General features: G+C 36.1%; 1 protein-coding gene across 1 annotated transcript in view; it reads left to right on the top strand.

Moving 5' to 3' along the window:
* Positions 1 to 24,058, top strand: part of LOC309890225 (uncharacterized protein) — a gene marked incomplete at its 5' end in the record, with an annotated part of 43,014 nt that overhangs the window by 10,914 nt on the left and 8,042 nt on the right. The window contains one exon of the mRNA XM_082783911.1: positions 22,797 to 22,899. Within this exon, the coding sequence (XP_082640037.1) occupies positions 22,797 to 22,899 (103 nt within the window). The remainder of the gene's footprint in view (positions 1 to 22,796; positions 22,900 to 24,058) is intronic.

Raw genomic sequence — 24,058 nt, 5'->3', positions numbered from 1 at the left:
GACCTTCTCTTCACAAACAGAGAAGGACTGGTGGGAGATGTGGTGGTTGGGAGCTGTCTTGGGCAGAGTGACCATGAGGTGGTAGAGTTCTCTATTCTTGGTGAAGTCAGAAGAAGGATCAGTAAAACCACAGTCTTGGACTTCCATAGGGCTGACTTTGAGCTGTTCAGGACACTGGTTGGTAGAGTCCCTTGGGAGGTGGTTCTGAAGGGCAGAGGAATCCAGGAAGGCTGGGCACTCTTCAAGAAGGAAATCTTAATAGCTCAGGAGCGGTCTGTCCCCATGTGCCCAAAGACGAGCTGGCGTGGAAGACCAGCCTGGCTGAACAGAGAGTTGTGGCTTGAGCTTAGGAGGAAAAAGAGGGTTTACAATCTTTGGAAAAGAGGGCGGGCCACTTGGGAGGACTATAAGGATGTTGCGAGGCTGTGCAGGGACAAAATTAGAAAGGCCAAAGCTCATCTGGAGCTCAAACTGGCTACTGCCATCAAAGACAACAAAAAATGTTTTTATAAATACATAGACACAAAAAGGAGGACTAAGAAGAATCTCTATCCTTTACTGGATGCGAGGTGATACTTAGTTACAAGAGATGAGGAAAAGGCTGAGGTGCTTAATGCCTTCTTTGTCTCAGTCTTTAGCAGCAAGAACAGTTGTTCTCTGTATATCCAGCATCCTGAGCTGGTAGAAGGGGATGGGGAGCAGGATGTGGCCCTCATAATCCACCAGGAAACGGTTGGTGACCTGCTGCAGCACTTGGATGTATGCAAGTCGATGGGGCCGGATGGGATCCACCTGAGGATACTGAGAGAACTGGTGGAGGAGCTGGCCAAGCCGCTTTCCATCATTTATCAGCAGTCCTGGCTACTGGGGGAGGTCCCAGTTGACTGGCGGCTAGCAAACATGATGCCCATCTCAAAGAAGGGCCAGAGGGTAGACCTGGGGAACTATAGGCCTGTTAGTTTGACCTCAGTGCCAGGGAAGCTCATGGAGCAAATTATTTTGAGTGTCATCATGTGGCACTTGCAGAGCAAGCAGGCGATCAGGCCCAGTCAGCATGTGTTTATGAAAGGCAGGTCCTGCTTGACAAACCTGATCTCCTTCTGTGATAATGTGACATGCTGGATGGATGAGGGAAAGGCTGTGGATGTGGTCTACCTTGATTTCAGTAAGGCTTTTGACACCGTTTCCCACAGCATTCTCCTCAAGAAACTGGCTGCTCTTGGCTTGGGCTGGCATACGCTTTGTTGTCTTAAAAACTGGCTGGATGTCCAGGCCCAGAGAGTTGTGGTGAATGGAGTCAAATCCAGTTGGAGGCCAGTCACTAGTGGCATCCCCCAGGGCTCAGTACTGGGGCCACTTCTCTTTAATAACTTTACTGATGATCTGGATGAGGGAATCGAGTGCACCCTCAATAAGTTTGCAGATGACACCAAGTTAGGTACATGTGTTGATCTGCTCAAGGGTAGGAAGGCTCTGCAGGAGGATCTGGATAGGCTGGACCAATGGGCTGAGGCCAACTGGATGAAGTTCAACAAGGCCAAGTGCCAGGTCCTGCACCTGGGGCACAACAACCTCAAGCAGAGCTCCAGGCTGGGAGATGAGTGGTTGGAGAGCTGCCAGGCAGAGAAGGACCTGGGAGCATTGGTTGATAGTCGGCTGAATATGAGCCAGCAGTGTGCTCAGGTGGCCAAGAAGGCCAACAGCATCCTGCCTTGTATAAGAAACAGTGTGGCCAGCAGGGCTAGAGAAGTGATTGTTTTCAGCTCTGGTGAGGCCGCACCTCGAGTACTGTGTTCAGTTTTGGGCTCCTCACTACAAGAAGGACATCGAGGTGCTCAAGTGAGTCGAAGAGGAGAGCAATGAAGCTGCTGGAGGGTCTGGAGAACAATTCTTGTAAGGAGTGGCGGTGGGAGCTGGGCTTGTTCAGTCTGGAGAACAGGAGACTCAGGGGTGACCTTATCACACTCTACAGGTATGTTAAAGGAAGCTGTAGCGAGGTGGGGATTGGTCTGTTCTCCCATGTGCCTGGTGATATGATGAGGGGGAAAGGGCTAAAGTTGCATCAGGGGAAGTTTAGGTTTGATATTAGGAAGAAGTCTTTACCAAAAGTGTTGTTAGGCATTGGAACGGGCTGCCCAGGGAAGTAGTTGAGTCACCATCCCTGGAGGTCTTTAAGATGTTTAGATGTAGAGCTTAGTGATATGGTTTAGTGGAGGACTTGCTAGTGTTATGTCAGAGGTTGAACTTGGTGATCTTGGAGGTCTCTTCCAATCTAGATGATATTGTGATCCTGTGATTCTGTTATAACTGTACTTGAATAGGTGACCCTGACACCTATTGTGAATCTGTACCAGACATTCACTATGAACAGGATAATATGGTTGAAATTATTGATACATATATCCACTGAGTTTCCCAACTGATAACCAGATTAAAGGAAGTATATCGACACAGACTTCAGAGTTTTAACAGGTTAAGATTAATGAAATAAAATGTTATGTAGCATCCTTTCAAAAGCTGTGCACATTCATTTAAATATCATAAAGGAGACTCTGGCAACAAAATATACTGGCATTGCACAACATTCCACTTTATCGTCATATCTGAGCTTGTCTTTAATATTTGAGGCCTTTTACTGATTTCTTTGGTCTTTGAATTAAGCAACCCAAAATCTCACAAAATGAGAAGAAAAAGCATAACTGTTAGAATATAATTATGATAGAAACAGAAAACAACTTACAGTATACTGCAAAATAACATTGGTAACTAATTTATAGAGGTGTACACTTTCTAATTTTAGGGGAAAAAAAGAAAAAAGGAAACACAATAGAAAGAGAGAGAATCAGTCAGATGCAAGCAGAAAACAGTCACAAGTTCAAAGCAGGATGATTTAATAATAACACAATACCATACCAATACAAAATATTGCCATTGTAAATTAATGCAGATGATCAACAGGTAAATAAATGGGTCTCAAAATAAATAATTTGGCTCTGATCATGTTGTCTGCTGTGATGTTTCTAATGACTTGTCAGTTAATAAGACCTAGCTGTATGACAGGATGTATTCACTTACTTATACAAAATGTCTCTGCTTCAACTAAATTGATACAGCTGCCCTGCTCAGACATTTCATCCAGAATAGTTATTTCTACAGTTATTCTGGTACTAAAATGAGTTCATTATATGATTTGTATTTATTTGTGTATTCCAGAATAGCATACACATATAAGGTACATTTAGCGTCATAGTTATCAGAAATCTATGCTGGTATAGCTGTATTTTCCAGTTCCCAGCCAGGAATGTATAATTTCTCCCAGTCCTCTACTATGCTACATATTTCAAGAAACAGTGATCTTGTGTTCTTCTTGGTACTTCAACAGTAGTTACAATCTATAAAACGGATACAGCTGCCAAGAGCTGTTCCTCTTGGCAAGGTAAACCATATTTTTGGGAATCCAACTTCCTCTTTTCCATTTATTGCTAGCAATCTATGGAAATCATTTTATTTCTTTAGATTGCTTCCTTATATAGTCCTCTTTGATGCTTACTAATCAATTGATCTTTGAATCAAGAAGCTCCCTAGATATTGTCCGTAATATTTTCTCTCTCTTTTATGTGTTGAGCAGCACAGTTGTAGACCTCCCAGAACAGATCTAGCTTCTTTGGGCCAGCTTGCACTAGAGAAACTGAGTTCACATTTGCCTGCAGCTGCCTATATAGATTTGCTTTGGGAAACCGGGTACCACATTACTGTCTGCTGCTGACTTTCTTTCTTTTCCTTCTGTTACAAACCTTTCACAATGATATTCTTCATAACAAAAGGTTGCCAAGAGTAATAAAAATTGAGTACTTCAGTTTGTGATCCCATCGTTTCACACCTCTTGGAACTTGTTCAGAACTTCCGACTACCTACTATATATTATGGTTTCAGAAAATAAGTTATGTTTGAAGTAACATGTATAGGCTTCATCCATTGTCCTGCTTTAGGGTTAGGCTTGGGAGAGAGATAAAAGCTAGTGATCTCATTGGTGTGGAGATGAAGCTGCCAAACAGAGTGATGGGCTGCAAAAAGGCTTCTCCAGTAAGAACTTTTTCCTCTGGGCCATGTGGTGTGCCAAGGTTTGCTGGACTGTGTCTAAACTAAGCATGTCATACTCATCATGGAGAAGTACCTGAGGCATGTGGTATGTATTATAAATGCATTGGCTCTCAGCCACGTGAGCAAATCTATGGCTTGCATCATGAAGAAAGTTGGACATCCTTGTAGTGGATAATGGATAAGACAAAAGTTATGTTTAAAGATAGGTTGAGCATAATCTGTCAGTGTTAATTATTGTAAGGTTAATCAGCATTTATGTTCCTTCCAATTCTCCACATCTCTATCTATTCATTCATAATACACTGAAGGTCTAATCTGAATCCATTTCAATAGCTGGAAAGAGTTCCTTTGTCTTCAAATAGATTTGAATGAAGACCTGAGATATTATTTTTGTATTCTGACTTCATGAATATCAAAAGTTTTTTCTTTTATATGGAAATCAACTTCCTTTCTTTTTAAGGAGGGCATAACCCGATTCTCTGGACTGCTAATGAGAGCAGTAACAGTACTTTATCCTGCTATGTGAAGAATCACACTTCTTACTTGTTAGTTCCTGAATACCATCAGCTTTTCCATACCACTACACAGTGAAACGTTGCTTAAATGTGTATATGTACAGTACTCTAAAAAAGGCTTTAATTCAGTTTGGATTAATTTGGCTTTTTTTTTTTTTTATTACTTTAAAGGTTTGGCCAAATGATTTTTAGTTTTGTTTTATTTTTATTTAACTGTTCATTAAAGTGAGGTTCTAAATCTTTGAAATGACAAGTAAGCTTTGGCATGTGCTCTTCTTTTTGGTTTAATTTCATCTATCTTTTATAATGTATAGATGTCTTTCATACCAGTACCTGCTTTACCTTTTATAACAGTACCTTATCTTTTCTGTTTTACAATTTAGTGAGTAATTTATTACACTGTTAACAATTTATTTCCATATTCAATTTGAAAAAGAATTATAGCAATTAATTGTAGTCTGCACTACGTTAGTATGATGGTTTATTATCTGTTTTGGTTTTACTTCATCTGTACTCATAAGTATGCAACACCACCAACAGTAAACATTTTCAAGAAGTCTTTTTTCAATCAACAGAACATTAATGTAGTTAAGGTAGTTTTTTGAAAGCGTATGCTGCAAAGAATACATCTTCCAGAATGACAAAAATCTGTATCAGCTGAGTTCTTAAGCATTTGGATAATTCACAATATTTTAATACTGAAGCTTCTGTGAAAATAATTAATCTCTCCCCCTACATTTTTAGCTACTACTCAACCCCGTTCAGAGTTCTTCTCAGCAGTACTGTGATTAAATAAAAATGACTAATACCATACTGACATTCCCTATCAATCATCATAAGGCCAACTCTGTTAATTTCCTGCCATAGCTTCTTCTTTTTGAAATGCTGAGTATTGCAGTAGGCATGCCAGGTATTGCTAATACGTTTAGTCTATATGATAACTATCTTATTAATGCAAGAGCTGGTATTTGCTTGTAATTTTGAACATTGAACATTGGAAAACATTCTTCCTTTTTTAATTTTTTATTTTTAATTATTATTTATTTATTTTTTTAAATAGTCATTTCTAATAGATAAATAGATTATTATTTTCCTAGGTGAAGGGGATATTGAGATGCTAAGAAGCAAGGAAAATAATGTGACCTGCTTGTTCTAGTGATTCATGGGAAAAGAATCTGTGGACATACAGTAACATGAAGAAGTCTCTGCATTTGTCTAACTTACCTGATTGTTAGAACGTAGTCCTAAAAATATGCTATGAATAATCAGTTGCTATTTTTCTGTGATGTAGCACTTGTTGTTTAAGTTAAATTGTTTAAGAAAGAGATGTCATGTTCTTGGACAGCATAAGGAAGTTTATCTGGTACTGCAGGCGGAGTAGTCAGTCTATGTCATTTTGCTTTTAGAGGATTGACTGGCTATTGAATCAGCCATGAAAGAATGATTTCATATATTTCATAATTTATTGTGTTACTGAGGAAAACTGCAGCAGCTGAAATAAATTTAAAACTAATCTCAATAGATGTTTATTTTTCAGAGTGTGAACTGTGAAGGCTGGAGAAGGATCAATCTCCTTGCCACTAACTACCCAAACTGTCCTTCAAGCTCTATGCTATCACTACCTGTTACTTTATTTCCCTTTGCTAGTGTCATCATCTAAGTATGATTTAAATGTGTAAATTGGCAGACCTTTATTTCATAGTTTAACTCTGCCATTTTGGACAACCTCTCTGATTTCATGGTAGGATGAAGATCTTATTACCTGCAATCAGCTAGAAAGCTTCTTGTGCTGTAGTTGCACATCTGTTATTGCTTATTGTCATCTTTTTTAAAAAAAGTATGCATTTTCTCTAACAAAGAATTAAGTTGATAATTACAAGGCAACAAGTAACAATGATAAGGTTCTACAAACTACAAACAAAAACTCATGAACACTGTATTTTACCTTACTAACATTTTGTTTTGTCCTAGCTGTTTCTGTTTGTTTTTTTTTTTTTGATAGATGTATTTTGGGAATGAATGTCCCCATGGTTGCAAAATGGCTTGGAATAATAATGAGGCTGAGTTTTTTTTATTGGAATAAAAATTGAGAAAAAAGTATTTGGAAAAAAATGGAGGAGTAATATTTATTAAGCCATATAGCTAGTAAACTATGTAAATATGTTATTTTTGCAAAAGTTTTTTTATTTAACTAGTTTATAGCTAGGAAAATAATGGCCACATGTGCACAAGTGCTTCCTTTAAAGGAGGGCAGGGGAAGGAAATCAGGTTTGTTCTGTACTACTATTTCCAGTGTATTTTTGTTTGCAACAGTAAATCAGTTCCTGCAGCATATGATCTTGGATATTTTCCCCTGCGTGCTTAAGCTTCAAGTTGGACTAGAACAGGAAACCACCGTTAATCTTACTTGATGGCAATTATCTGTTCATTAGAAAGGTCAAATACTTTCTAGATCTATCATAACCTTCAACCAGACTTTGCTAATAACTCAGTTAAGGAACCTTGCAGAGTTGACCAAAACTTCCTAAAGTGTTGATATGACTTCTGTTTAAAAGATCACATGGCACTGAATAATTTTTCTTCCTATTTCATGGATATTTTCATGGCATCTCTCAGTTCTTAAATCACTTGTCTTAGCTGATATATATGTACACAGATACACACACAGACATTTATTTGCATATAATTATATATGTACACACAGTTATGCCGATATATGTAGACATATATATACATGCTTATGTGTACGTACATACAAAACTATATATATAGATAAATGTGAATGTATCTGCATCTGGACATATATGAACCTACTCTAAGAAAATGAGTTATAACGATGATAGAAATGACTGGAACCTTTCAGACCATGACTCCAAATTCTTCTTCCACTCCTAATCTGTCATTGCCACTAAGCAACTGAATATCTTTTCAACATTAAATCAAAGACACTAAAGTTAAATTACCCTGAAGCTGATTTTAGACTGGCTTGGTTGCTCAGAAGTGGACTAACAAGTGCAATACAGTGGCTATTACAATAGAATGAGGTAGTAACATTCTATTGGGAATGCAATGTGTTAATTTCTTTATACACAGGTATAATCATATGGTTATTCTCAATTGTAAACCTTCTATCTTCCTACTTCAGATCTTTGACATTTACTTTTTACTTTGCAATTATGAAGCCTGTTGTAGGAAATACTTGGTAACAATAAATATGAGAATAATCTACTCCTCACCTTGCAAACAAGGTCAGTGTGACGTAACACATTTATTTGTTCTTCTTAGTCTTTTTTGTTTGTTTGTTTATGTTTTGTCTTTCTTCTTTTTCCTATTCAGTTTTGCAATTTAAATTAGATGTGAAAAGCTGAGTTCATGAAGCAAAGTTAAATTCACTGTATAATTGTTACAGGAAGAAAACACATTTTCACCAGATCTAGAATCCACAAATTGGTTCAAGTACTGCTGTCAACATCCCCACTGCTTTATCGAATGGATGACAGAATGCAGGAAGGACAATTTTCCTTCTTTTTCAGGTAGAAAATAAACCTTATCATACATCCTCAGGAGAATTGTTCTGATCATCACACTAGATTTTTTAAATTAGGCTGTTTTGTGTTTAATTCAGTATTCTTTAGATATCCCATCTTGAATGAATACTCGATCCAACATCCATTCTGAACTCTTTAATCCACAAACTAGGATACACATTAAATGTCTAATAAAATATTCAGTGTCATCAAAGTAGCTGAAAGAGTGCCATAATTTTCTGTAGCCCATGAATGAAGTTCCCTGGGTGGAAAGGCAACCCAAGCTGCTCTTTCCCCTCTCTGTTTCGGCAGAGGACTCCCTGACCCTGCTGAAGATCCTTGTGGTGATCAGGCGTTTTGTGCTGTGAGAGGAAAGCACTGGACTTAGCTGAAGTCATAAGATACTAGGGAAAAATAAAATAACTTACCTACTGCAATTTTGTGGTGCAGTATTTAAGTTTTATTATTTAAGGGTTTTTTAAGCATAACACCATAAAAAGTAATTTTAGAACAAGAGAGTGCTATGAGAAAAAATTTCACTGAAAAAAAAAGGTATGAGTAGCCCTAGCATTTTTGCACACCGAAGTCTATTTAGGCAGTTCAAGTGTATGACATATGCAACATACATACTAGCACCGCATCATTTAGGGTTCTGTCATCTGTACCTAAATGTCTAGACCAGGTATCCTGTTCAGTTCAGTGGCAAGCCAGCTGTTACAGTTTACCAACTACTATATAAACACTTGGAGCTTGGATAGATTTCAAAAATGCTAACGCCATGTGCTTTTCTAGTCTGGAAAAAGACCCATAAGCTCCCTACCTACTATATGCAAACTACAAACTAGGCTATTTCAGCTATAAACCGAAAGACTTTCTGTTATTTCTATAACTTGATTTATTTCAGTATTATTTATGGAGTATTATTTATTTATTTATTTATTCTCACTAGAATATGGCATTACCCTGGTAGTGTACAAGATTAACAATCAGGATTGTTAACTGCTGTCCCTGGTTCTTTCAAAATTTTGTTTTATAATTGCATGTAGATCACTTTTGCGTCTTTCCATTTGGATTTCACATCTTTAACTCCTCAAGTTATAATCCTGATATTTGTAAAACCTCTTGATGTCATTGAATAAACAGTGTTATAAACAACAAAAGCTCTTTCTAAAAATGAGAAAGTTTGGGTGCAAATCTTAATATAACTGTACTGGATCCACCTGTCCTATATTAGTAATACAGCATTCTTCAATTTTCTTAGATTCAATACAATACTAAAAAAAATCATGAATTAATTGGCTTTGAATGGATAATATTGATGACTTCTTCCTTTTGTCTTCAAATTGAAACTTTTACTGGTACCGGTGGGAAATTCATAGATAGGTCCATGACTAAGGAGCAAAAATTGCATTTTACCGTACATTACTTGTCAAAAGTGCACATTACTTAGGGTATTGCTTGCCCTTTCTTGCTCCTTTCACTAATTCTGGAGTAGCTGATATTTGCCTTCCATTTTTAGGCATTCAACATCATGCCAGTTGTAGAAATACAGGAACATGTAGCATTGCATAAGTATCAGTTCATCCAGGAAGCGTTGGGTGAGTGTTGTGATTTTATATGCGTTATAACACAGGAATTAGCCCATTATTTGTTTCTGTGATAGTGTGTCTTTCATGTAGAGCTACAGAAGCATACCTTTTACCTAGCTTGTTTTAAAGGCAGTACTTTAAAATAATAAGAGAGGGTGTAATAAATAAGATCAAAATAATATCAACAAGCCACTTTATAGTGGATAGTGTAGACATGATGTCAAAGTCCAGTTTTTCATATCTAATTACAGATAGGTATAGTCCAATCAGATTGAACTCTAAGAGTAACTGCTTTTATAAAGTTCCTTTATGTTCTTGCAGAAATATTTTTTTTCAGAGGTAGTAGTGTTAACAGCCTTTGTCTTTGAGTTAATTCCAAGGGAACTTAGAGCTATCAGTCTTCAAATTGCTGACACTGAGACATTAAGTCTCCAATGCAGCTCTTGAGGCCACACAGTTCTACACTGCCCAAAGAGATAATTTTCCTGAAATATTAGAGTTTAAATGGGGGAAAGAAATCTGCAGCATGATTTTTAAGACACATCAGAGAGATAACTTGGCTGACGTAACAGGCCCATTTGATTACGAAAGCTGTAAAAATAAAGGCTGATGTATATAGAACTTTGAGATATGAGGCTGGACCAACATTCTAGATGAGGGTGATACAACTTATAAAAGCAAAATTTTATTTTATTTTATTTTATTTTATTTTATTTTATTTTATTTTATTTTATTTTATTTTATTTTATTTTATTTTATTTACCTGACAGTGTAGAAATAGAATAATAGGTAAGGTCTTCATCTCATAACACAGGTGACAGACTTCTAATCTTAAACTGCATAGTGTCCTAGAATTCTCCATCCTTCTTATCAGATGAGATCAACACTTCAGATGTTCCCATGGCTCCATGTTTTCTCCTCAGAGGCATGTGGAGAACACAGCTGGTCAAATTTGACATGCTGATGAAAAACAGAAACTAACATTCCGAATTATTTTAATTTTTGTTTTTCATCATAAATTTTTCTTCTAGCCAGGAAGAAGGGCTGGCAGAACTGGAAAACAGAAGTAGATGATTAATCTGAGTGGTCCCACCAGGAAATCTTGGCAAAAAACAGTTAAGTTACAGGGAATGATCAACTCCTCATGTGATTAATTTTACAACTTCAAAATTGGCCTATGGAGGAGATGCTACCGCAGTATTTGGAGCTAGTAGGATCTGAAGTTTAGTTAGGAAAACTAAATAAATGTTAAGAAAACTGGAAGAAATGATCCAAAGAAATAATTTTTAATATTTTCTTTATATGAGATAGTAAGCACAATACTAAAGCTGCCATAAGGCATTATACATACTATGAAAAGACACTGTGTTTAGCAAAGATGTAGCCTCTGAACCAACGAGCAGGACTCATTTTTTGCTTTAAATGCAAATTTCAGCAGATGCTTAAAAAATGGAATTGTTAGTAATAAAATCATTACCATGTAGTTAGCTCAGAACATCAACTGAAATGCAGAATGAATTAATTTGCTTTACAATAATTAATTTTTGGTTTTTGGAGATGTAAAAATATTATGTCATTATGTAATATAAATTTAATTTGGTAATTAAATGGTCAAAATGTTCAATTTATTTTGCAGTAACTGATTACCTCAATGTGACAGATTAATATATTCTAATGGCAAATACAGCAATAAAATATTTGCTTTGTTAAATAATCAGAACTGAATAATTTAATTTGTTTCTCAGTAGTTACATATGGATATGTGAGAGGTATTCTGTTCTAATAACAACATAATGTAGAATGAAAAAAAGCATTCTAGCTGTAGTGTCATGTCAGGCTGATCATAGTAATGATTGCTTGTCATAGTATTAAAATAGTTATGCACCTGTAATTAAATTAAATCTCAGTGCAAAAATGACAGACCAGTGTCAACCAGTGACCAGTGACAGACCAAGGGAATTATCCCTGCATATACTTGGGTGAACTACTACTTCCCTTCACTCGGTATACAATACCTGTTAAATCCCTATAACACCCCTGTTGCTTCCTTTCTTTTTACAAAAAGCACTTTGGCCTGGTGTATCAAATAATGAGACTGAAAGTGTAAAATGCTTTATTGAATTGTTTTGACAGATGTACAAGATCACTCCAGCAATGGTTTGGTTAAATATGAAGCATATTTTTGCCCTGTAGCCTGCATGGCTGGTCTCTGCATAATTCCTACCACCCACCAGAATATCTGAATGCTGAATATGGAAATAGAGCTTTGCAATATCTTGACAGTAGATACTCGGATAACTGCATCTTAAATATAGTCAGGGAGTTTAGAAAAATGGATGGTGATATCTCTGACAGTGTGGTCTCTCTGTGTGGTGCTTTAATTTTATCTTGCGTTTGATTCTTTATTCCTTATTCCTTGTCTGTTAGCTATCAGAAAAGAAATAAGACAGGAACTTAGGAATTTTTCTGACAGTCTTCTAGGCTTCTAGGTTAAGGTTTCTTGACTGTAAAGCATGCAAGCAGTACCTTCATTGATCAATTTGTGCCATAAAAACTTGTAAACAAACTACAATGCTATATACAAGCCTTTATTTACAGAAGAAAAAAAAAAAAAAGAATGAAAAAACAAAACAACAACAACAAACAAACAAACACCACCAAAACAAACAAACAAACAAAAAACAACATAGAAGTCTTTTTCAGTCTTCTCTCAGCCTAAGGAAGGTAAATATATTGCAAATAAATGATTTGGCTTGAGAGATTTCTGAGCAAGTAAACTTCTCATGGAATCACATAAATATTACGTCAGGGGGAGGGTGCAGGAGGCTCAGTCCTGCACACAATTTTGCTCTTTTAGACCCATTCAAGATGCCACTGATACCGTAAACACTTGGCAGCTGAAAGAAAACCAATGCCACATAGATTTATTTGCAAAATCAGAGTTCTGGATAATGAATATGTGATTTTTGTTGAATGGCTCATTACATTTTAAAAGCTTTGGGGGAAACACAATGTAGGACAAAACTGTCACTTTCACAGCTTGTAGATCACAATTCACAGAGAAGGAGAGAGCGAGCAAGCTGGGGTGCTGTAATTCCCCATCCTACCATCAGGAGCACAAATATACACACACATTCCATCATCAGGAGCACAAATATGCAGCATAACTGTAGATACCTGTTACTTCAGAAGTTGAGTTTGCTAAAATGCAATGTTACAGGTTCTTAAAGAATAATTCATGCTAGTACTTGTGGTTCATTTTACCAACATTTTATCAATGTCTGAAGATATCCTTGGACTACTGAAAACATTTCTGTAGATTTGAAGTGGATTTGACCCTTTAACGGGGAATGGCTGTAAGAGCGGTTTAGTGTTTTTTTTTTTTTTTTTTTTTTTGCTTTTCCTTCTAACTACATCATTTTATTATTTTTTTTAATTGGAAAGTACAGTATTGATACCTCTACCTTTTAATTATCAGACTCCTCTAGGTTTTAATTGTTTCTCCTAACAATGCCAAAATAAAAGCAAGGATAGCCAGGACTACAGAAGTAGGACACTCCTCTCTTCTGTGTTTAGGAAAATTGCCATTGCCTACTGACAGGCAGTTTCTACAGCTGAAGAAAAAAAAACCAAATCTCAGTTTTTCCCAAGGAAAAGATTTCCAGCAGAGGCACACCTGGAAAGCTCTGACCTACACAGCAGCTCCTGATAGGCAGGGCATGACTTTCAGGACTGTGGCAGAAAGGGAGACGGATAAAATGGTTGTTCAGGAAAGGGATTAAATAAATGGGATTATCTTTAATGAGATTAATCAGCAAGTGACCAAACTGCAAATGAGAACTCTTATGAGAAAGAAAAACAAGCAAACAAACAAACAAACAAAAAAAAAACACAAACAAACAAAAAACCTCAAAATTAAAAACAGGTTAATATTAGAGAGCTAGGGGAAAGGAAATGGAGTTCATAGTTGGCTTGAGATAGATATTTTCCTGGAAATAAAAATTTAAGGGAGGCAATTAACAAAAGGTTGCCTTTAACTCCTTAAATAACATACATAATATGAACGAGTAAGGGGGTTTCTTTAAGCTTAAAAAGTAAGGTTAATACATGTACTTAATTTGCACTTGCTTATTCTTACTGGTTGACGAAATCTAGAACTGGAGTAAGACTTAATTTTTGCTTCACCTGGAAATTCATGCTGAGAAAAGTTGAAAATTTGAATTTGCAGATTGATAATGCCACAAAAAAGTGTCTGAGGATTTCACTTCATAAAATGTTTATACATTTCCTGATGGACTTCTTATTTAAATAAAAATTGTAACAGCTTCAAATGTTTTTGTTTGGCTTACTGCACTACCTTTACTCCTTTATATAGTTTTAATGGAGGAAAATATCTCTGTGCAGCAGGTCCCTGGCACATGATACTTACTAGATGAGGCCCATGGTAAGGTTTGATCGGAGGGAATCTGTGCTGCACTGCAGGTGCTGCTGCACTGCACACAGAAGAAATCTTTGACAGATCTGGACTCAGAAAAAAGAACAGCACCCTGAATTACATGTGTCATGGGTAAGGGGATGCTAAGAAAATGCTGAACTAAAAAGTCAACAAACAAAGCAATTCTGATAGATGAAATATTTTATATCTGCGTCATCGATAAAGAAGAATTTTTAAGTATATATATATTATATATAGAATTTTGATTGGAAGGAAACTGTACAGTTTGATTTTTTGAATAAATCTTAAACTATCTGTAGCTGGATACTGATAATACATTCAATGCTATTTCTTTTGACAAGCAGTAGAGACTCTTGAGTGTGAATTGAGTTTCATTGACAGAATGTGTTCAGAAAATGCTATGCTGTCCCTAAAATACTAATATTAACATATCCAACATCTGCATTACATTAGATTTAATTCATACAGAATAATCTCAGTCATTTGCAATAAGTATTGAAAGCAATTTAAAACATATGTTTCGTAAACCATCTGCCATAATCTATGTAGATTCATTGCTACAGCACATAGTCTTGTGCCTAAGATGCTAAAGAATGTGTTCAAATATATTTTTGCATTTGCTGGAAATCCTTACAATTTTCTGTCAGTTCTTGACTTCTGTGCATCACATACAACTATCAGCCAGACACTTTCTTTTTACAGTCCCTAAATAGCTTCTTTGTGATTCAAAGAGTAGGCATAAACTGATTTTTCTTGGGATAAGATGACATGATGACATGCCACAAGCTGAGCTGGACACATACATTCTGCTAAATTTATGAGAAATGAAAACACTTGTTTATGGGTGAATGCATGTGTTTGTGGGTGTGTCATGCATTCCATAAGTCATAACAAATACTTTATTGTTCTCTCTCTATATATGTGTGTTCCTATGACATTTGTCCTTGGTAATTCTACAAAATATGTTATATAAAGTATACTGAATGACTCTGCATCTTAGGGTCTTTAGCATGTATCTTTGTTGGTACAGAGCACAATCTATCTGCTTTCACCAGACATAATTTGAATCTTATGTCATAAAATTGAGTTGAAATCTCTTTTACTTGTTAGAAACAGGACGTCTCCCAGTTTTTCAGTGGCAGCTATTATCACAGAGTGTTCGCTATGTTTGTGATTCTGCCTCTTCAGGTCTAAAAAATATGAGGAGAGGAAAAAACTGTGTTCTCACAAAAATATGGATACAGAATGGATGCATGAGATATGCTGATGTTTATTCACTTTCTAGGTACTAAGCTTTATGCTTTACTTAAATGTGCAGTGGAAAACTTGATTTCAGGACTGTAGTCTGTAAAGGGGCACAATGAAATTATGTTCTTAAAGACATACTGGAAATGCAAGAAAAGCGGTCAAATTTTCAAAATCAGATATATAATTTCTAAGGAATTGTTAGGTATGTGTACATGAACACATACACATGTATACACATATATACATGTATATATAAATATACACACATGTATTTTCAAACATATATATGTGTATAAACATAAAGATAACTGCAGACAAACGGTGGTTCAGCTCCCACTGATACGGTTTGACTTGCAGCTGCATGAGATAGGGACTCTCCAGCTATATATAGTTACTGTTTGTGGAACTTATTTTTAGTTCAATAAAATGGCTATAATGTTCATCTACAGCAGTCTTACTTAAACTTGCGGTGTCACAAATGTCATCTCGTTTTAATCAGGAAGTTTACTTCTTTTCCAAAGCTACAACAGAGGGATAACCACTCTGAGATCTCCAGACCTTCTTTAGAATATTTATGGTTGCTCAGTTTTCATGAATTGCTTTTAAAAGGTAAACCAAAAAAATGCTTGGAAATAATATTTTGTTACACCTTACATGTGCAATCAGCATAGGTTAGGGCTCAAGTGTCCCTTCCCTTCCCTTCCCTTCCCTTCCCTTCCCTTCCCTTCCCTTCCCTTCCCTTCCCTTCCCTTCCCTTCCCTTCCCTTCCCTTCCCTTCCCTTCCCTTCCCTTCCCTTCCCTTCCCTTCCCTTCCCTTCCCTTCCCTTCCCTTCCCTTCCCTTCCCTTCCCTTCCCTTCCCTTCCCTGCCCTTCCCTGCCCTGCCCTGCCCTGCCCTGCCCTGCCCTGCCCTGCCCTGCCCTGCCCTGCCCTGCCCTGCCCTGCCCTGCCTTGCCCTGTCCTGCCCTGCCCTGCCTTGCCCTGTCCTGCCCTGCCCTTTCCTGCCCTGCCCTGCCCTGCCCTTCTCTGCCCTGCCCTGCCCTGCCCTGCCTTTTCCCTTTTCCCTTTTTTTCCTTTTCCTTTTCCCTTTCCCTTTTTTTTTTTTTTTCCCCATGACATGTTACAAATGTATATACGTCTAGTCTTTGGTAAAATTTTGGCTGCATTGTAATCATCTGAAGTTTTGCCATTCTCATCACTGGGACAGGAAACCTCTCCTGTTTCTCACCACCTAGTAAAATTAAAGCACAGGAAAAATTAGCTTGAGGACTTTGACAATGCTGGTGTCAGAAAAGCACCAAATGTGCTAGTTTTCCTTTGCTTTTATTTGGAAGTCAAACACAGATGTCACTGACAGAACATTTGATAAGAAGACCAGCACTTACTGAAAATGATAACCTACACAGATAAATATGTTCCTAAAAAAAAAAAAAAAAAAAAAAAAAAAAAAAAAGTTTCCTTTCATGACAGTGAAAAGAGGATAGAAGTTATAGTCATTTCATGCCCACATCTCTTAAACAGCCATATACAAGTTAATGGCCATCCTCATGACCTTTCAGAAACACCTATCCAAAATCTACAAAAAACTTACCAAGAAACAGGAATCTTAGTCTAAAGTAGTTAGTCTAAAGTAGTTAAGCATTGGTTACTAAAGTAAAGAGCTCATGTTGCCCAAACACTTCCTTTGATTTAACTTGGAAAGGCTGCTGGAAAATTGTTTTAATTGGCTGCTTCCCATCCATTGATTTCTGTGTAGTCCACTTCTAAGCAAATATATAATCACAACAGCATAGAATTATGTTATAATATGACTCTAGAATGGTAAAGGACTTTGTGGCTTTATCAAAGTGACCAGAAATATTTTTTGTCATAATGTTAATTGGCACATTTCAGAATGTATGTTGATTATGTAGCTTAGCTCGCTGAAGATAGATGAAAGCAAAACTGAAAACAGAATCAAAACTGGTTTTCTTCTTCCTTTCCTGCTCAGAAACATATCAAGAATTCCACTTGATTAATCATTGACTTCATAGCTCAATGTGTGGCCTTCACACACATTTGGAGGTTAATATCATAAACCAGATTATTTTTTTTTTCTTCTGTGAAAGACGTTATTGTTAAACACTGCTTGATCTGTTCTAAATGTCTGGAAAAATAAAAATAGTTTCAGTTTTTCTTGCCTTACTCTCACAATATTCTGAACTAGAACTATTGAATTCAGTTTGAGGAAAAAGATAAACTTAAGTGGTGGCTTCTCTGTGAGCTTGGAGATTAGACTGAGCAGCCTAGTCTTGAAATGTTACTGTCAAAAAGTGCCTTCTGTGAGGCTAAACACAATGATTTCCAAAGATTCCTTCTAGATAACCTTGGCTGTTTACATTTGAAAGGCAGCTGAAGAGGGCAAATAGAAGAAGGTGACATTTGTGGCCCACCAGAAGTAGTGCTGGTTCATTCAGGTTCTCAGAACCCTACAAAAGTTTCCTAGAAAGAATTTAATTCTTCCAAAAAAGAACATGCTTTTGGGAGAAGTGACTATAAGGAATACGGTAACAGGAAAAATCAAAGGAGATGCACATTGGACTTAGTGTAATTTGTGGTGTACTGCTGCACTAGTCCTGCACTAATAAATACAGGACATTCAGTTCTTCATGAAATTCTGACATTTGGCATTGAATTTCCTAAGAATCCAATCAATATATTATGAATTAATCTAAAAACTCATTTTCCATCAAGTAAATTGAAACAAGTGAGGTTATTTCAACCTGGGAGATAATGCACTTATCCTAAGCAATGACTCCTTTCCGCCAGTCCCCTTCCCCCTTTCTCCCCTTCCCTTCTCTTTCTCCTTTTCCTTTTCTTTCCCTCTTCCCCCTCCCTCCTTCCCTTTTCCCTTCTTCTTGGTTTATCTCTGCTTCTCTGTCTCTTTCTCTCTCTCTTTTCTTTCTATCAAATGTTGCAATGAATTTCTGAAGTACTAGAAGGCTGATAATGAATGAACAGAGATTTGAATCTTCAGTCAGTTCCAAGAAAAATACTGGAACAAGTAATCATTGTGCTGCAAGACAGTGTTGTGTAAATACTCCTTTCTTGTTTCTAAGAACAAGTTTCATCTTTACAACTAAATGTGTTTACGTTTTCTAATAGACTATAGAGATGATACGTCTACATACTTTTTGTATTCCTTACATACATTGTTAACAGTATACACTGCTATTCCACAAATACGTAGATACTGAGAAGGAATACATGAAAGTCTGAATCTCTGTAGTCCTTTTCAGTCCTTTTTATTACCAGTCTTCAGTTTCCAACTTTATTTTCCAGTGTCAAAGACCTTGTGGCTCAGAGAAATCGCCAAGGAGAGTTATTTATGGAATAACAATATGCAAATATAAAAAGACAGAGTTACAATGAATGTGAGGAAATTTATGCAGAATATTTGAATTTTGAGAATTGACATAACATTTTAATAATTTAAGGCAATGATAATTAAATTTCTTATCAATAACTTTTACTTCACAAAGGAAAAGATATTTCTCACATTTAATCAAGTGTCAGGGTTCTTTCACCATTGATTTCCATGAGATTGAGATTGAGATGGGTTGTACTTTAAAGCATCCATTAATTTTATATATATATATATATATATATATAAAAATATATATATAAATATATATATATATATAAATATATATATATGTGATATTTTAAAATTATTTTTATTTTTAAATCTCCTTAAAATGCTAATAGGGGCCTTTCTGTAAACAATGTCTAAAGGTCTGAGTGTCTTTGATTTTTGCAGTTTTCACCTTACAATATTCAGGTAAGCTTTCTGCACTCCTTTTGTCAAGAAACATGTGAGTGATACTGATATAGCTGCCCACGCATATCTACAGCTAAGTGAGAAGGTGACAGCCTGTTGAGACAGAAGATTTCTTATACAGGAACTATGTAAAAGTCTTAATCCTTCTTCCTACAGAGGTCAGTGGGAGTTTTGCATTTGACTTGTGGAAGCCAAATTGGTCCCTGGTTGAACAGAAAACAATCACTCTCTGTATAGCGAGAATTTATATCCTGCAAAAAAGAGTGTCTATTATTAAAAAGGACTGACATAGGGGTCACTGGGCAATTTTAGTAGCCTACAGATCATTACATTTAGTACTCTGTTTTTTTTTTTTTTTTTTTTTCTTTATTCCCCTTTTATGCAAGAAAAGCTCACAGTGACTTCAGTAAGAGTTTTTCTTACTTAAGCAGTACAGAATTGGGTACTTAGATGAGAGCTAAAGCAGCATTAATGACTTCCATATGTCATTGCATAAACCTCATTCATATGTTTTCGATTTAATGGATTATAAAACAGAAAACAAAAATATTCTGTGTAACTTTTGTGAGAAACAGAAATGCTTTAAAGATCACGGATGAGAACAATTGGATTTCAGTTAGATGTGCAGTAATTGTTTGAACCCTGGAAATCATTTCTACAAAACAGTCTCTTGTTCTTTTTGTTCAGTCTATCTGTCTTACATACTGTTTCCATTCTCTTGTCTTCGCCTTTTTTATTTCCAAAAGCCCTGTGGGGATATTATGTCAGCACTTCTTGACCTCATGTGGTGAAGTTGTCAATGTTGAATTAAGTATTTTTTTAATATAACCATACCAATCATGTGCACAGACCTTCTAAGCAATGTCCTTGATAATATAACAAGTGAAAATACATAGAGTAACAGTGTAATAGAAGTGAGAATGTGGAAGCTAGCAAAAGAATATCAATTTGTTATATAATTACAGACTCAACTCACAAAAAGTTTTCATCTCTTAGTTTTCTGCACAAGTCTTTAAGCACAGACAAAATCCTCTGCCCTAGGATATGGGACTGCAAAGAGAAAAAGACAAATAAAGAAAATGAAATAAAACCCTTTGCTACTTAATCTGCAAACAATATTAGCAGCAACTTCATGTATTGAAAATATTGAACCTTCTATTTTGTACTAAAGATCATACAAAAATAGCATATATCCAGTTGTATATGAAGAGCAGTGCAAAGTGGTCTTCTACTTTGAGCTCAGGACCTGGGATTTGCAAGTATATGTACTTACTAACTCAGGTTCTGAATCTCCAACCCACCCACCACCTTCCCCACACCCACCTTTATTTTGATTTTTCTGTCTGATAGCTGTAGGGAGACGGCATGAAAACAGCTACTATTTTTACATTTACTTTATTCAAAACTTAGTTTTTAGTTTACCTGGAAGTGAACCATGTAAAATGCTGTAAGCCTTAGATCATGATACAAGGGGTTGATCTTTTCCTTTGTATTTGTTTAATGAACTGTTCTATGTTATTCTCTTACTGATGAAGTGAGGAATAAAACATGAACATGGTAGTCTTTTAATGAACTGTGGTCATACCAGACTAGCAGTTTTCAGGCAGACTTTTCAGACAGGCTGAGGATGTGAGGATGTAGGTCAGTAGGTTAGGAATTACTCATTTAGAGAAAATAAATAAATAAATAAATAAAATGACATGGACCAATAAGGCTGCAAAAATGAACAGTATGTGGAGAAAAAGACATATGCAAAAACAACAAATAATGCAGGATGCAGTGGAAGCATCTCCAGGCCTCCTCCTATGGATTACTACATTTTTAAGAGCTTTATTGTAGACTGTGTCAGCTCTTGAGGAGGGAAAAGGAGTTAGTAGAAAGAAATGAATAAGCAGTCATCACTTCATACAGGCAAAGTATAATTTTACTACTGTGTGCAATCTAAATATTTTCTCCAGTAGCTCATATATCTCTTTCCCTCCAAAGTAAAGTTTGAACCTCTGCTGTTGTATACTTCCAGGCCTTTGACCCCATCCACTGTATACAGCAGTTCTCTCATCTTTCCTCAGTCTTTCCTTCTTTCTTTGTGTGGTGCCTTGTGCCTTAGCGTGTTCATTCTTGACAGTATTGCCTGCATGGGGTGCTCTGGAGTGCTGTCTTTTGAAGCGAGCAGAGATATATTTGAGAGAATTCTTGGAAAACAGGTTGTGGAGGTGTTAATTATTTCAAAACATTCCCAATCTCCCTTCATTCCCCTGAAATCCTTCTGAAACTTTGCAAATGATTGATATGGCCACCAAATTTACTGAAGTATTTCTCATCTAATCCTAAACTGTTTACATGTTATTGATGACAAATGACACTTCTTAATTTTTGTTTTGAAGAAATTATTTGATCAGTATAAGCAAACTACTGAACAATCCCCCAACTTTTCTGTTCTTCAAGGTCACTGAGAGATTCTCACACCTCTCTTTTGGATTGCTGACACAAATGTTGATTTCTAATATGGGTAAAAGATTGTTTGTTAGCATGTAGATATCCCCTGGTTGATAGCCACAATAACAGTTATGCTTTAGCAATGTAAGCAATAGTTAAAACCGTGTTTGCTTTGATTTTGGGCACATAGAACCTCACAGAATATACAAGAAACACAAAGCTGAAACTAACAGAAAAAGCCAGAGAAGTAAAAAGAATATGTGTCCTCAAAAAGGTTTTGTCTTTTTATCTTAAGGTTGATGGTAAGTTTCCAAGGCACTCAAAACTGGAGGTGAATGGCCAACTCATACACCTCTTTTCATTGCCCTGAACACTTGATCCATCTAAAGTTCCCATATCAACAGACCAAGAGCTTGTGATTCAGCCTTGCAATCTTTATAGATGCATCTTTTTCTTTTTTTTTTCTGGATTTTTAGACCAGTTTTACAGACCAAAGAATTTTACTGACTAAAGAATTTTTAATATCAAGGTATGCATCCAAATTCATTGCAAATACTCCAAGGCTTATTGGTATCTAGCACTACTTCCTCCACATAAAAGTTGTCATAGTTTTTCACTATAATAATGTTTGAAAAAATGCGAATACTCTTTTTCCTTTTTAGAATGATGTAACTAGAAAATTAGAAAGTAGATGTAATTAGAAATATTGTAAGAATATTTTAATAATTGTAATTAGAAATATTGTATATCATTTATTTCTTGTGAGTCCACTGCAGACCAGTTTTAGGTATATAATGTGTTATGGTAGTATTAGTGACAAATTACTGTGAGGCCTTTTCAGTATGTAGATGAAGCGATAACACAATATCAACTAAAAGTTCTTAGCTTGGATCTAAAAAATATTAGTCACCAGCCACCATCTCCCAAGCCCTCAGCATTTGTTTTTCATTTATAAACTTTGGTGGCAGAACATTGATCACACTGTGTCAAAGACTTATAGAAATATCACTTTGAGAATAAAGATTTAGTTAAAGAATGTACTTTGTTAATAGAAATGGTAGTAATAATGTATGGAGTGTAACATATACACACGGCATGTCTTCCAGCTGTTTGGCCGCACAGTTACTATGTGCACTGTGAAAGAATAAATGGATATTTGGATAATGCAGAAAAACATTTTGGAGTCCATCAGTTACTCTTTCTGAAGAGGTAAGGAAAATTTCCTTTCAGTATTAATTCTGAGGTACACATAACATCTATCAGGTAGATCCTAACAAGTTAGAATAACTAGTGAACTTAGAAGTTAGCTCAAGAAAATCCATTGCCTTTTCCTAGATATAAATGTATCTAATCTGATGGATCTACAGCATTTCTGTCTTAAACTTGCTAGCTTTCCAGAAATAATAAATACAATTAAAAGTCAGTAGCATGGTTGCTAGCATTGCGACATTATTTCAGAGTCTTTTATTCTGATACTGATATAAATCTAGGCAAGTATAAGTGAAAATTTTGGCAATTCAACTTATAGGGGAAAAATATGTTCGGGAGAATTGTCTCAGGTCAGATTATCCTAAAAACTGGGCTCTATTGTTCCAGTTTCTGCCCTTCTGTTTTTTGTTTGTTTGTTAGTTCATTTTTAATGTCAGATATTTCCCAAATGGCATTCAGGGGAGATTCGTTCAAGCAGATTGATCCCTTCCATAATACTTCTGAGGGATCACATTTTCAACTGGAAAGTATTTCTGCTTATTTTGCTATTTCCTGTATATATTTGTAAACTCTTGACAACATAACCTGAATCCATACATACAGCTTGGAAGAATTATACAGATTCAGAAGAAGAGAAAATGAAATCAGAAGTAAATGCAACATAACATTTGACTTCTAATGCCTGGGTTGTCTGAGACTTTGTTCTAATGTCACCATGTCCCAGTGGCTACAGTACTCTGTAATGTGAAACTAGAAGGTTGGGCTTAAAATCAAGTATAATGACCTCCAGAATTCTGTAATTCCTTAGGACACAACATTTAATTAACAACACTGAGATTTGAATATGAAGTGCACAAGTCATACAAGATGTTGAAGGAGCTTAGAATTGATCAAACCAGATGTGATATGCTTATGCAGATGGGAATCCTACTTGTGAACCTGAATTTGAAGGCTCTTATTTTGGCCATAAACACAAATACAATTTACAAACAAGAACTTCCCTTGTTAACCTCCTGATACTTTTGCCAAGAAACTTCAGAACTGTAAGATAACAGAAAAAAAGAGACATGATTTAAGAGGTTAAGTATCTCTTCAGTCTGCTCCATGGGCTTCAGCCTGAGATATGAAGGTGGCTGCCAACCCACCAAAATATAAAAGA

Source organism: Aythya marila (genome assembly GCF_965140915.1).
Source record: "Aythya marila genome assembly, chromosome: Z".
Taxonomy (NCBI): Eukaryota; Metazoa; Chordata; class Aves; order Anseriformes; family Anatidae; genus Aythya; species Aythya marila.
Note: the sequence above shows the minus strand (reverse complement) of the source record. Positions and strands in the feature narration are given on the sequence as shown.